This window comes from Nelusetta ayraudi, unplaced genomic scaffold (genome assembly GCF_046127955.1).
Source record: "Nelusetta ayraudi isolate G7.1 ecotype Tasmania unplaced genomic scaffold, CSIRO-AGI_Nayr_v1 ptg000048l, whole genome shotgun sequence".
NCBI lineage: Eukaryota > Metazoa > Chordata > Actinopteri > Tetraodontiformes > Monacanthidae > Nelusetta > Nelusetta ayraudi.
This window is the reverse complement of record NW_027466098.1, coordinates 13,950,771-13,966,135: the sequence shown is the minus strand read 5'-3', so window position 1 is coordinate 13,966,135 and position 15,365 is coordinate 13,950,771. Positions and strand designations below refer to the sequence as shown.

Genomic DNA, 15,365 nt, shown 5'->3' with positions numbered 1-15,365 from the left:
TTCGATCCCTTTGTAAGACATCTTATACCAAAACAAAGTTAGCTGCTCTCAAAGTAAAAAAAAAAGCTTTTGCTACTGACCAGACGGTGGCCTCCACCAGGCTGTTGTTCAGCTGGTGATAGTCGAGCTGAGCAAACAGCGGGAAGAGCACCTGGATTCCCCCGATGGAGTGGATGGCGCTGTGGATGGAGTGGCTCACCGTAGCCTTCACGTCCTGCCGGGGCCAAACAACACCAGGCGCATCCTTGTTAAGATGCCCCCTGAATTATTAAAACGCGAGATGGGCTGCAAAGGGGACCGACCTGTAGCATGAGGGCGTGCGGCGAGTGCACGAAGATGGAGGCGTTCTCCTTGGGCGAGGACTCCAGGCAGAGCTGCGCGTCGGTGGCTTTGGCGTTGTACGTGAAGGCGATGGCGTTGGCCAGCTTGCCGTCGTACAGCACCTGCTTGTGATGCTCGGCCAGGTAGATGTCGCTCTCTGACTTGAACTTGAAGGTGCTCTGCAAAAAGAGGAAGAGGTGCGAAAGGAAGGAATAAGCAGCTGTTTTCTGCAATTAAAGGCTGTTTAGGGCATTTTCTGTTTTTGATTTGTTCTGATTCCCCTTAAATAGCAACAGATGAGACGCCAAAGCGCCAGGTGCATTGCAGCATTATGGACGTCGTCATTGATATGCAAGATCTTGTTCATCTCTGCCACTTAATAATGGTCCAATCAATCATGCAGTACAGCAGTGTATTAGTTTTTTGACTTGTTTTTAACACAGTCTGGTAATCCGCTCATCAATCTTGCAGGTAAAGTGGTGAAATTAAGCTGCAGTGACGAGGAAAGGCAAGTTGAGATGCAGTAAAATGCGTCTTTTAGAGGACATGCGACGTCGCATGATGAAATTTTGAAGACATTTCTGGCACCTTGTATTTGTTTTTCCTGGTTTCATCTCGTTCTGCTTCGGGCGTTTACGCCAGGAGCTTTTCTTTTTATCTTCCGAGGGAACTTTGTTTGATGACTATCTTTACGTTCCATTACAGCGTACAATAAATTGGTGGAACGGGGGGTTTGGAAGGGTTGGGGGTTTGGGGCCTGGTGACAAGGTTCAGGATTGCTTTGATACCGCCGACTATTGTTTACCTCCATTAATTCCACCACAGTCATTTGCTGCAGCAAAACTCTGCCGACTCCTCAAGAAGAGGCACTGAAACGGAAACAGGCGACTGCGTGCGCGCGTGTTAGTGTGCGTGCGTGCATGAAATATTCAACTTGTAACGCAAACATTTTTTTTGAGCTGCTTCACAAAAGTTTCTTTGCAAAAGATTTTTTTTTCCATCTCCAAACAAAAATGGGCCCTTTGAAGGACCAAATTTACACACTGAAGCTGGCAGCTGTACAATTAACTTTGCTTTAACGGGACACATTACATCCAAAGCAATGAGTCAAAACATTCCGCAAATACGGACTAAGCTGACAACATGGATTTAGCACCGGCGTGTGTGTGTGAGAATGATTAATTTCCTCCAGTCCGTTCGTTCTCTCTGCGCGGAGAAGGAACCCCGCTAGAACTGGACGGCGGTGAGCACAAACTATTAGCCACTTGCTTCGTGGTTGCATTAATCAAGTTGATCAATATCAGACTTAATCGACATGATTACCTGACTGAGGATGAGTCGAGTTAATGTGCCAATGCGGCGCGAAGGTAACATGCTTATTAGGAAATTAAGCCCTCGAATGGGGAGGGTTGAATTATTAATGAACGAGAGAAATGCTTTTCCTCTCCACTCTGACTCATGGACAGCGAGCAGATGGTGACAAGACGGAGGCAGACAGAGACAGCCGAAGCACCAGCGAGGAGAGAACCATCTGGTCCGAGGATGACTGTGGATAAATACGTGTGTAACAGTTATGCAACACAAACAAACAGGGTTCAGGAACCTGCATGAAAGGCATTTGAGTCTGGATGGCGATGAGTGGATAAAAAGCTAAGTGGTCTCAGGGGCTACGTCCCAAATAGCAGGCTCTTCACTTCTCTGCACTTAAAGGCAGTATGTTGGTGGCATGTGTAGTGTTATCTAAAACTGCTCCCTGCCATTTTGCACTTAAAGGAAGTGGAAACATTTCTATCAGGAAAAGAGGCGACATTTTATTCCACATTAACAAAAGGTACAGCACAGCATTAGCGAATGAATGATTCAACTGTGCTTAGCTAATATTGACTAATGGTAGGTAGCATGCTAATCAAATTTTACATACAGGAATTTAAAATTCAAGCGTGGACATGACCACAGATGTCCACGTAAAATCTGGTGATAGTTGATGGCTGTTTTCAGACATGAAGCTACGTTAAGCTTTTTAAGCATTTTAGAACGTCCCATGAGTATCACGTTATAACGAGAAAATGATCACTAAAAACATGAATGTTTCACGTTTTTAACATGACACTGAGCCCTGCATTTTTTTCTCGGGTGGCAGCAACGCACTTCGGTATGTTCTATCATTATTGAACCCACTCATTTTGCGCTAGTGTTGCTGCTCACATTTTTTTCCTCTGCACCAGATGACTTTGTCAACACTGAGGATTTGTTTTTTGTTTTTTTCATATGCTCTTGACTTTTGCCCAAAAGCATGATTTGCTTAAAAAAACAAAATAAAGGGAAGGTTTTAACTGGGAAATTCCAGGAAACTGAGCGGGCTGTGCCACGGCAAATGTCATATCTCCTCCCAGTCAGATGATAAAAAGCCATACTGTAATTGGCGTTCTGTTCATTCGCCATGATCAAGTCCACACAGCAGCCAGCATGCATCTCATCATGGAGTCTCTAGCATCCTTCAAAAGTTCCTCCTCGTGAAACCCAAGTGACAAGAAATAACAAGCTCCAGTGCCTTGTACTTAAGTGCGAGTCCTGCCGCAGTGTGAAAATAATGATCTCTTGGGCTGCAGCTACAGTAGGAGCCCTGTAGCATGACAGCATCAATCCGCGGGCCAGTTAGTGATGCAAAAGAACTCACAGAGTGCAAAAGGCTCTCATTAAAGCGAGGCAATCCCCGCAACAGGCACGTGGCAGCAGCGGCAGGGCAACCCCCACGCTACACAACCTGCTGTCTGAGGCGACACAACAACGCAACGCGCTTCCTGCTAATTCAGAGGATAAAACGGATAAAAGGTGCCCTCAGCGTCGAGTCAGCAGTTAAAGGTTCGCCGCCTGCGAACTGTGCATTGAGAAATACCAGCGCCGCTTCTCAGAACTTTGCCTTTTGTTGTTATGGATTGGTGTGAAAAGCGATTCGCCTCGCTGCCGTGGTTCACTCCAGGAGTAATATCAGGAATCAGCACACACATAAAAGTCATACCTGCGTGTCCAATTATATTGCGGCAAATGCATTTTCAATGCAAATGTCAACAGTTTGTTAGGGCACGTGAAAGTGAAGCGAAACAGATGTCATTACAATGTTATTGTTACGGGACTGGAATACATCAAAGCGCCGCAGAATATCTGCCTGGAAATCTCGCAGCGCGCAGCAGCTCCTCACGCTGCTGCACACATCAGAAATGCATGGAAACATATTGAAAAACACTGATGTCGGATTTGGGGAAGTGATTTTGTCTGACCAAATATGCCACTTCTGCATATACTTGTTTGTTTTACTCCTGAACAATAGTCACACTGCAGCCCAGAAGCCTGGTTTCCAACATCAGGCAGGCGGACAAAAATATAACCGAGCTTTAAATTTAACTGAATCCATTAAGCAGCATTTAATTTAATGATAGCATCAGAACCGAGGGATTAATCTGATGAATCACCCGAGTATTTGGAGAGCTTGCTTCAATTTGCAGCCTCGAAATAAGAAGAATGTGTGGAAATAAATGTCACACGTGTAAGATCATTAAGATGTCTTAATTGAACTATGCGGCTGCTATTATTGAGCAGAATTCCTTACAAGAATATCTATCAATATGTTGGATGGGAAAAGGACTGCTGTACGAAAATACGCAATCACAAAGAATCTTAACCACCATCTCCATCTCACGTCGCATGTGTGCATGTTGGCAACTCTTCAAATGAACTGAACCGAGCAACTTCATACAAAGGCACATGAATCGCACATCAATCTGTCAGTCTGCAAGTTCCGCAGCTGCTGAAATTGATGGAATCTGCTAAAACAGCGGTGAGGGATAACACGCTGATGTGGTAGTCAGATTGCCTGAGCCTCAAAGTCTGTGGATCCATCACTGTCCCACCATCTTATCGCCAAACAGGATTTTTACTTATTGAAGTTATAATACATACTAACTATAAAATGTAATACCGAAAACAGAATTTTATACGTATTCTGTTTGTAATAAGGTTTTCAGATTAGTTGACCATTATGAGGACATCAGAATAGAGGGTTAGCATATAGACATAGGTAGACATAGATATAGATATATAGACATAGATATAAACAATAAGACAAGAAATGATTTAGTATGATGCCATAAGAAGATACAGTATGTGCTTGCTATCACTGCTGTAATGTGGGATGACAAACCAAGAAATTCTGGGTGACTTTTACTTTAATACAATCTGAATATTGTCTCATGCAGCCAGGCCCATAACAGTTTTGAAGTCATTTTCCCTCTAAATACGCCCAAAATGAATTTCAAACGAAGCAATTAAGGTGTAATTAAAGTGGATATTTTCAGCCTTAATTCAAGGGTTTTAACAAAAGGGACGGCATTAACCTTTTAGAAATTGCCAAAAGTCTCCTCTTCAATGGGAACCTGATTGCTTCATTTTCAATCCAAAGTGATAATATTCCGAGGCGAAATGAGAAAAATATCCTCAACGTCTACACTTTTATGAAAACTGTCGGCTGTCTTGATAAAGCTCGTCAAGATTTATGGCAAGACTTGATTTCAAAGGCTGTGGAATTGGATTTGCTTGCTCAGTAAGAGAATAAGATGCTATTATACTTCCTTTTATTATTTTCTATTTTAGAGTTTGTCTTGTTTGTTTATGAGATTAAAGGAAGTCCGTCTTTGTTTAGAGAGTGTTTTTACTTTTAGCGGTATTGGAGGGGGGTGGTGGGAAAAAACAATACAAAAAAAAAAAAAGCCCTGGGGCTGCTTTCGACCAGCACGTCCATCCAATACACCGCCATAAATCATAACACGCTGCAGAAACAGTTACCCAGGGCTACAATAATCTCTGCATTTCAACCGAGTGCAGCAGTTACAGTTACATCAAATCTCACCGTGGGAGCAAAAGGAAAGAGTGTAAAGCATCAAAGATGGATGAGAGGTCCGCCGCTCCGAAAATGAATCATACATCAGACCCGATTCAGGCTATGCAGCGCTGATGACGGGGATCGGCCGCGTGTGCCGAAGCAGACGTATGCCGTGATCAGCACTCTGACTCGTCCTGGCACTTTTCATTTAAACGGACAGGCCTCTCTCGCCAACAACCCCCCTCCCCTCCCCCCACCCCGGACAGCACCTCCATTACTACAACCAATTAGAGGGCCTGACAACTCCCTGACCTTCCTCTTCAGCCCACCTGGCTCTTTCCATCACGCTCCCGCGTGCCCGCACCATTCACAGCTTCATCAATTGCAGGTAATCGTCTCCTCGGGACACGGGCTTTGTGATTTTGAGAGATATGGGCCGCGTGGGCGGAGAGGGGGGGTTGCTTTGCCGCGTGGTTTTCCCTGTAAATGGAGGGTGGGCAGCGACTATCAGGGAGGTAAGCGGAAAGTCGACATCCATTAGCGAACCCACAAACCGTGACATGATCCTGGAAATCTCCAACCATCTGGAGATCAACGCGGAAATCTCTCGACATCTCATTTCATAATCTTCAGCGGAGGGGTGTTCGCGTGCAAGATTAACGAGCGTTAATATTGAAACGTGGGGGGGAGGCTGATGTTGTCGAAGCACAACTGGGATATAGTGTTGGTGGTTTAGAATGTGGACTGTTTGAAGCTGATGTCAAGAAACATTCTGAGGACGACGCTGAGGCTTATTTTGGAAGATGGAAATATTAATCAAAGCCGTGCGTGGTCTGGAACCTAATTTGATTTGTCATGCACTTGTCACACACAGAAAAAACAGTAGAATGACATTCGGCAACCTGAGGGAACTATTGCATCATTCAGATGAGCCAATTTCGATGTGTATTTGCGCAAGCTTAGACAGATGGACTTTTTTGTCAAAAGTGTTATTCTCATTAACATAAAATATATATCAATCTTATAAAAGAGGGATAGGGAATGGAGGTATGAGGGCAACTGGCGGACTGAGTGCCCAGTCTGACTAATTAGTGGAAAGGGGAACACTGTTGTACACAAAGGAAATACTTTGGTTCATTTTTTCATGCCATCCATGCTAATCTCAGTCATCTCAGTGTTTAAAATTCCCAGCAGCTTTTCCTTCTTCCTGGAGTTCTCCTCAGGTTGTTAAAGGCACCTGAGATAAATCACTTGTCTCTCCCCGTCTTGTCTTTTTCCCTAAAGGAAGCTGGAATCCACAGGGAGTTTAAGGCCAACGGGGAGCACATTCTGTGGGATGTTGGCAAGATGGATGGCATTTGAAAGTTACTATCTGAGAGATCCAACAAACTAAATTTGTTCAACTAGTTGTTGTCTATTGTTGTTTTATTCCAGCCCCAAATCAGCTGTGACTGACTGATGATATGATGCACTGTGGGCGGTAGAAACTTTAGTTAACAAGTATGAAGGACAGATTTGATTTGTTATTCGCAATTGCGTGACAAAATCTTTGTCCTAAGAGGTGAATAACAAGAGGGAGACGATTCTGCAGCCACATCAGAGTCAAACATGGAATATCTATCAAACAATCTAGTTTCACACTTTAATCAGCAAACACCTTGACTGGTATATCTTGTCACTAAACAGATAGAAAGGACTGACTTGCCTTCCCAATGATACTTGTGTTTTTTTAATTATTTGTTGAGAAAAATTATGCATGAACCAAATATTTTCTGGCCGTGCAGTTTGAATCCTCAGTTGGACATGCTGGTGGGCCAGCATTTTTCACTTCAGTGCTCCAAAACTACTAGAGCTGATACAAGCTCACAACTGTATCTCCTTGAATGGTTCCCTCTGCGGATCGCCCCCCGCCAAGAAGCCCGTAATTTATGCAGGTGTTTTTCCTGCTCGGAAAATCGCAGCTCCCAAGATAGTAGAGCCACTGCAGCAGTGCATCACTGTGCATTGATTGCGTGGATTGATAGCTGATGCAGACCACCAACATGTAATCTAATTCGGTCACCCGTAAAGCACATACCTTAGAGCCGGGTCCCAGCTGATGAATTGCAAATATCTGTGCGGGATTGAGGGCTTCACTGAACACGTAGACGGCTCCTAGCTGGCCGCAGAACACTCTGTTGGCGTCCGCCGTCTCCGAGGACCCCAGGAAGCACTTATCGTAACTCTGCAAGGGAGACACAGGGGTGTAAACTTACGCCGCCTTGAAATTTGGATTTTAATGGCCCATTGTGTCGGATTTAAAGGCATTTACTGGCCAAAAAATGCAATGTAAAAAATACATATGTATGATATGGGGTAGGATAAAATAACTAATATGAATAATTGTTTTGTTTTTATTTTGCTGTGAATAACTATTAATGTTTCCAGGAGGAGCAGGTCCACTTGGTAGTGAGCGGACATGTTGTGCCACCACGTTTCTGCAGTCGACCAGAAAGTGGTGGAATGATTTTACCCTGGACCTCTTAACTGGCACGAGAAAGACAGGAGGTAAAATATGACATCACACAGCAGGGGTTAAGACTGCAATATGCTAAGATGCAACTAAACATCACAAACAAAGCCTTTGGGATGAATCTATTGAGAAACACTCGCAGCTAAAAAGGGTAAATGTCAAAGGCACATTTGTATTTTTTTTTTATTTCCTGTGTTTACGCCTATTTTTTACCCAACCTTTCCAACCCATGCTGTCTGTTCTATCCACCTCAATGATCCCCTTTATGAAGGAGAACAACAGATCTGATTTATAAAGACAGGGAACCTTTATATAACCTCTGGGATATTGAGGATGTGCGCTATGATTGCATTCGTGATGATATTGGAGGATGAGTTACAAGGGCAGCTGCGAATTAAATCACAGCCGAAGCAGAAGTCACTTTGAAGATCTGTGGAAGCGGTGACAAAAAAAAAAAATCTCTAAAGAGCCTTCAAAATCTGTTTATTCAGTGCATTCCACATACCCTATCAATCAAAAATAAACATGGTGATGTCTTTCTCTTTTTTTATTTGAGCAATAAAAATATGCATCAGCAAACACTTTGAGCTTACTTCCACCCCGCCAGCTCTCTGAGTGTCATGGGTGAAATGCCTTTGCATATTTATAGAGGCACCTGTGGACGGCGAGTAGCCCTGAGTGGACGGCAACATTGACATCTGGATCACAGGCCATTGACCGACGCTACATCACTCATCGAGACAAGGGCACCACTTCATGCTGTGTTCCAGCCACAGCAGGAAAAGGGCTTATCAGATCGGATTTAAAGGGACAGTCGAGCCAAAGAAATTCCATTAAACATACTGTATGTCTAATGTCTTTAGCTGTTCAGAAGTCCCACTTTCAAAAGTTCCACTCCGAACGTTTTTAATTACACAATGGCCATCCAGTTTATTCTGAGAACAGCAAATTTAATATCATGTTTTGAATCAAAGCATCCACTGCAGCCTCCTATTAAGAACCATGCTCCTAGTTCTAGCTCCAAGTGTTGGAGTTAGTTACCATGATACCAGCTACAACTGATGACTAGGATGTTGCAGTGGTTATTTTTGTGCATGGTCTTAAAATTATTGTTCATATTATAGCTGACAGGCACAAAAGGCCTCCATTGGGTAGAATCAATTCCCTCCGTGAAACTTAGGACTGGGATGCATCGCAAACATCACCTGAAATCTTTTTTTGAACAGCACCTTTATTCGTTTTGATGCCTTACCTTCCCAAAACAAGATCGTCACATTCAGTAATTGCGTATGTACTGAAAACCAAGAATTCCAGAAGGTCAAGGACTGACGAAAGCCATGCAGTACAAAAAAAAAAATAATATGAAGATGCAACAATGTTGCATCTCACGAGGCAACTGCAGATACGATGGTTGACCCGCCAGCGTGAAAAAGCAATAAAACCGATGCGGTGAATTATTAAAGAAGCTCCTGACTGTTGGTGCTATAACACTTAAATCTTATCAGGAGATATAGGAGAAGAAAGCTCTGAAAGAAAGCAGGTCTTAGTAAATGAATGAGGCTCCTGCTGGAATATTTCAATAAGATATATGTATATGCAAATGGATGTGGTGGTCTGTATATGGTATCTATTGAACTTGGTGAAGCATTTGGATACAATAGGCCTCAGAAATAAGTCTCATGTGCAAGTTATGAATATCAATCTGGCCTGGAAAAAACATTCACTTTATTAAAGTTCAAATGTACAACATGCATATTCCACACTTTAGCTGTCGAGTCACATGATAAACAAGAGAGTGCCGCTGCAAGCCCACACAGCAGCTACTGCTGTGTGGAGCAACTTTTTCTATACATAAATTCGTTGCACAAATGTTTGCTGTTCATGCCTCACCTGCCACTGCGGCAGCACATTTACTTTGTGTCTAAATCACAACACTCAAGTCTGCACCTGTTGGCTTCTGTTCACACTGTGAAGATGAAAGAGGCCGAGGAGCTGAAGTCAGCGTGCCCAAAATCACAAACACAAGGGACAAAGGAGGGCTGACAGCCAGAGTGGAGAGGAGAACGGCTCTGCTTACGTCGTTGGTGTTGACGTGCCACGCCATGTCTCCGTAGGACACCAGCTGCCCGTTGACGTAGCACCGGATCTCGCTGTTCCTCCAGCGGCTGTAGATGTGAACTATGCTGATCATGTACCACTGAGTGAGAGAAGAGGCGCAGATAGGAAAATAGTGAGGACGGGTAAAATATGAAGCTAGCCGTTCATTCTTTTCAATAACTTCCACAACTGAGACGCACCAAATCGATGATCATCGCGTTCACATGGCAAGTCCTCACAGTGACTCACAATCAATCACAACTCCAAACTGCATTAAAGCAATGAACACGCAAGATACACTTCCCTTTATTGGCCCATGGCGCGTCGTCTTTATTACACCATTATTCTTGTGGGAAAGTTGTTGAGCTGCTGCTTTTTCTTGTTTTATTTTCTTTTATGGGGCGCAACCTATGATTAAACTGACAGCCGAATCTTATTGTGCCCCACTTTAAAAAAATAAAAAAACCCAAACAAATGTTGCAGCAACCTGGCTCAATACATACTCTCCTAAATTCGAGGTTAATATTTAATTGTGCAATATCCCCGTTTTGAATATATAAATTCATAATCCTACTTTTGTTTTTGGTAAATCCATTATTTAGCCAGAAAAACCTACTGAGGTTGAAATCTAATATTCAGCTGTGCCTGTTTACAACATATAAGAGGAGAAGGTCCAAATAAAAGGAACATTTTATTAACAAGTAGAACACTATTGCACATAGACAAGGCAACAAATACCATTAAAAATAATAACCAAATAAACAAAAGTACAGTATATTGAACAATACATATGCTTGCAATGCTATTGAAAGGCCCAATGTATGGCAGTTAAGGAGATTAATCTGTATTAATCTGAAGTTGTCATCAAAAAACTGATGAACCCTGTTTTCTTACCACTAGATGCTGCTAAATCACACACACTGGGCCTTTAAAGTTTACTTTAACGCTTTGCCAGTTTTGAAACCTCAGAAAAACCTGTAATGTTGTTTCAGCAAAGTTATGATTTGAACGATTTCAATCCCTTTCATGAGGTTTAAATTTTAATCGTTGATCAATTTGGTAGAATCAATGTTGACCGAGTCAGCACGGCAGCTGCCAATATTGAAAGAAGGACAAGCCTAGCGCACAGGTAATAGATTGTCCAATTCTTGTTTGACCGTGCGCCCACTGTTTATTAATTGACCTGTGAAGGACAGTGTGAGCCGTCAGATGCTATTACTGCCTTTTACACACAAAGGTAAGGACACTTAAGAAAAGGACTCCAGGCTGAGAGGCAGAGTGACAGCAGCCGGCGGATAATTTACAACGGCACTTATCCGCAGATGCCTGAATTCAGAATCAATTAAAAACTTAATTTAACATGGTTTATCTTCTAAGAGGTTCTGCCAAACGATACCTGCGACAGGAAGAAAGAAGAAGAAGAAAAAAAAGGCAGCTGGAACAATTGTTCCCCGGTGTTAGGCAGAGGCTCTAATGGTTTGACACATGCTCTAGGCCTGTTTTCATGCTCTGCGGGGACAGCCGGCTGCACCGTCATTCCACGCTAAATTAAGTTTAATTTTCTCATCTGCATTTACATCCAATTAGACTTGAGAAAGTCCTCCCGCCATCTTAAACGCTGCGGGGTCCGTGTGCAGACGTTCAACTCCGGGACGCCAGTAAAAGGACAGGTGGTGGGAAGGAGGAGGCGGCAGCTAAGTGTTGCAGGAGCCGTGAGGTGGTTTTGCACCAGCGGCGTAATTTCAGTTTGTGTTTAAGGCTGAGATTTAAAAGCACTTCATCAGCCCAGCTTCTTTTGTGTATAATTGGTGTTCCAGTGGTTTTCCTTTGCCTAAAAAAAACAACATTTGTGCAGGTATTCCCTAATCAACATTTCAACCTAAACGGCTGGATGTATGTTTTTGACATTTTTACGTTGAGTCAAAACTGTGAAACTCCACATTATTTCATATGGACTTGACTTTCATGGTGCTTTCAAGGTGGAATCCAAACTCTCACTTACCTTCCTGGGCTGAAAGTCATACTTTACACAGTGCTGGAAACCTTTGCCTTTCGATTTGAGCGACGTTACGATCAAGCAGTTGCCAACAAAATGTGCAGAGTAGCCGATGCCCTTGCAAGTGCGGAAGCTGTAAAGTAGACAAAAAAAATGCAGAAAAAAGGTATTGCACTGCAAACTGGAAAATACAAATAAATATGTTTTAGAGTGTGCTTCAATAGGACTCAGGTGCAGAGTTCATTTACTTCATGCAACCGTTTCAACAAATCATTTGAACTGGACAAGATGCAACACTGGTGCTTGTTACCTAAAGTGTGGGTTTACCACACAGGTGTTCTAAACACTTCCTGACACCACTGGTATCCAGCCTTGTGAAGCAGAGGGTCTTGGCCAAGTGACATAACAGGACTCAGACTGCACTGCAGCTAAACCAGTCTCAGCTTGTCACACTCTTAAATCTCTGCGGAGTCCGAGAAGAATCAAAGCAAAGGGGGGAGTCTTCCGCCGGCTCGCTGTACTACAAGAGCTCTCATTAGCCGCTCACACCCTGGTGGCTGCTGGAGGCACTCTTTATTCTGACTCAGTTCTGCATGTAAGACACAGCAGAGCAGACGTGTTGGGGTGTGGGGGGGTCTGAATGGCCGTGCCACCCTCGGAAGTAGGGATAAATCCAGGAGGGGGTCCCTCTGTGGAAGGTGGAAGTGTGTGTAGGTGGAAGCGGAAGCAGCAGCGGCTGATTGGGTGGTGGTGGGGGTGGGGAGGGGTTGGGGGAGGGGGTTCATATTTGCATGAACTATTTAGGTTGGCAAACACAAACCTGCAACAACTGATTAAACCAACAAATATGTTGTTTTTGTTGTTGTTGTTGTTGTTGTTGTTGTTAACCAGGCTTTTGTAAAGATGGCGCACAACATCATACTCAAGATTGTGATGTTGTGGGCCACCACTAGTTCGTGAGTGTGATTTGCGCGATTATGATACATTAATCATACATCATTTGGGATGTTTTACCGCTTTTCACCACACATTCCATACAAACTAACCTCTCTCTCATACAATCCCTCCCTTCTGCACAAACTGATCCGAGACAACATACTTGCACAATGGAGACACAATAACTGATATTAGAGGAAAGAGACATTCTTTTTTTATATCATTGTCAAAACAGTGAGACGCCAGAGTAGCCTGCTGCGAGTCGCAGACCTCACTCACTTCCCCCTCCTCCGCTCTTCATAACTCCGCTGGTGTATTTACAGGTTCAGCGCGAAGAAATTGCCTCCCGTCTGCAAACAAACAACCTTTCAAAAATCACACTCCAGTCCCCCCCACCACTCCCCCTCCACTCGACTTCAACTTCTTTTCCCTCCCCCATCTGACACTTTCACGGTGCACTCGCACAGCCCTGTGTCGTCGGCGGATCGCTAGTTCCAAAGCTGCAGCCCCCCCACCACCACCACCTCACTGGAAATCATCCAATACAAGCGCATCTCTTTGTCAGGGGCAGATAAAGGGAGCCTGGGTTCTGACAGCTCAGCCTGGACAGGGAGACGGACCCCACACCTTCAGAACCGCTGAGAAAGCCGAGATGCTTCTGAAGGTACATTTATTTTTTCATGTTTTTCATTGTTGTCGGCATGCCTGGTCATTGAGCTATGAGGCCCTGTGAGCAACGTGCAAAGAGGATTAACTTGCCGCGGCTCGGCTTTTGTTAACCCCATTGCTAAGGCGTCGCCGAACCGACAACTTCGCTTCCAAATGTAGGATCCAGGTGAAGCAGAGAGCGGGTGCACTGCAGCGGAAGCGTGTCTGTTCGCTCTGTCGAAACAAATCGCTGCAGGTGCGGCGCCGACGGTCCGAGAGTTGCCCGCCGCAAACAGGTAAGGCGGTGGCTGAACGCTGCCGTGAGCCATCGATCGATTTTAGCGCTAATTAGCCACAACCCTCCCCAACCCCCCCTGCCCCCCTCTGCCCCCCCCCCGCCGCCCCCGCAGAAGCTGCTATGTGAGCCTTCTGTGGCAGACTTTCAAATCTAAATTGAATACCTTCAGCAGTGCCTCCCACTGCAGAGGCCCACCTCTGTAACAGCCCGTACCAGTTCATGCCTCCGCGGCTTTAAATTGTAATAATCTCACCTAAATCCCTCCTTCTCTATTATAATACACGGCTGTTATCAAGGAGACAAAAAAACACGAGGCTCTTTCACAAACCTCCTTGCAAGACGAGTGTTTGTGCTTGGCTCTCGTCAGGGCGTAAAGAAAAATCGCTAAAAACAAGTTGCATTGCTCCTCTGATGAGATGGTAGAGTCACTCATAATAGAAAGGCGGCGCTTCAGCATGTTAATAGAGCTGATCGTAGCCTCAAGAAACTCAGAGGTGTAATTATCTTCTCCCTGGTGACAGACCGTGGACTTGAAGGGACGGCAGAGAAGCATTAACATAACTCTATATGCGTCGTCCTAGTCGGTGGAAGACGCAGCCTTACAATTTGTCTCAAACTGTGATGCTAACACAATATCTTTTGCCAGAAAATCCACACTTGAATAACACCGCAGGAGCAGTGGGGAAACTTGTTTTGCTTCTTTCTTTTGTTTTTGCTTTTTGTTTCTTTGTCATGTTTGAGAGCCTGATCACTGTTCTCCTCCCCTGGGTGGAATCATTTCCATCAGCGGAAGTCCTGAACGGTTGTGCGGATTAGAAAAGTCACACGAGTCCAAATCCGCACAGTGATGAGTAATAAATCTGTGAAATACCTTTTTTTGTTGACCAAGCAGCAAAAATGCAAAGGACTCTGAAGCATAAGCGCGCACTCACCAGTAGAGGTACGGTTTGTCCTTGTCAACGTTGATGTTATTCAAAGGGTCCATTCTGAACCAGGTGTTGAATGTAAAGCCATTCTGATAAGGCCACTTGGCAATCGGAGGTAAAGCGATGGCCTGCGAGAAAGAGGCAGAAGATGTGCATTCACAATCACACACAATTAAAGACGATTGTTTGAACATTTTTCATCGATCAGCACTTTCAGCAAATTACTGCTGCTTCTATTTTAGGCGTCTTTCAAAACAAGTTTCATGACTACTTATTCCCCCCCCCCCCCCCCGAGGCAAATGAGTGAAACGAACTCAGAAACAAACGCAAATAAATAAGTTTGTACAAGCCCTGTGTGATTTAGCCTAAATATCTCCAGATGCCTCAAGAGTTTCTCAATCTCCTCTATACTCGCTGAGATTGTTGTCCCGAGACGCCGTCAACCAGCTTCTGAACAGGTGACAAACAATACGTCTCATTTTGCGGGAGGTGTCAGGCCCGTCACCGGCTCCTCGGCTCACCCGTTCCATTTCCTCTTTCATGTCTCCTGTGGTTTTTCTCAATATGTCATCGTCGATGATAAACTGTCAGCCGCTCCGAGCGGTTTGTACGAAAGCGGGAGGACGTCAGTCATTACAAAACGGGGTCGACTAAGTACCCTTCCTTACACCTCATTTGCCTTTTCAATACGTCGTGCGGACGTGTAAAACAAAGTGGACGCCGCGCAGTTTCCGAGAAACGCTTTAAGGCCCGAG

At 44.3% G+C, this 15,365-nt stretch overlaps 1 protein-coding gene across 1 annotated transcript in view; it reads right to left on the bottom strand.

Moving 5' to 3' along the window:
* Positions 1 to 15,365, bottom strand: part of nbeab (neurobeachin b) — a 192,440-nt gene that overhangs the window by 130,942 nt on the left and 46,133 nt on the right. Inside the window, exons 5-10 of the mRNA XM_076036487.1 lie at positions 14,617 to 14,738; positions 11,809 to 11,935; positions 9,787 to 9,906; positions 7,275 to 7,421; positions 303 to 500; positions 81 to 214 (exon numbers count right to left, since the gene is read on the bottom strand). Of these exons, the coding sequence (XP_075892602.1) occupies positions 81 to 214; positions 303 to 500; positions 7,275 to 7,421; positions 9,787 to 9,906; positions 11,809 to 11,935; positions 14,617 to 14,738 (848 nt within the window). The remainder of the gene's footprint in view (positions 1 to 80; positions 215 to 302; positions 501 to 7,274; positions 7,422 to 9,786; positions 9,907 to 11,808; positions 11,936 to 14,616; positions 14,739 to 15,365) is intronic.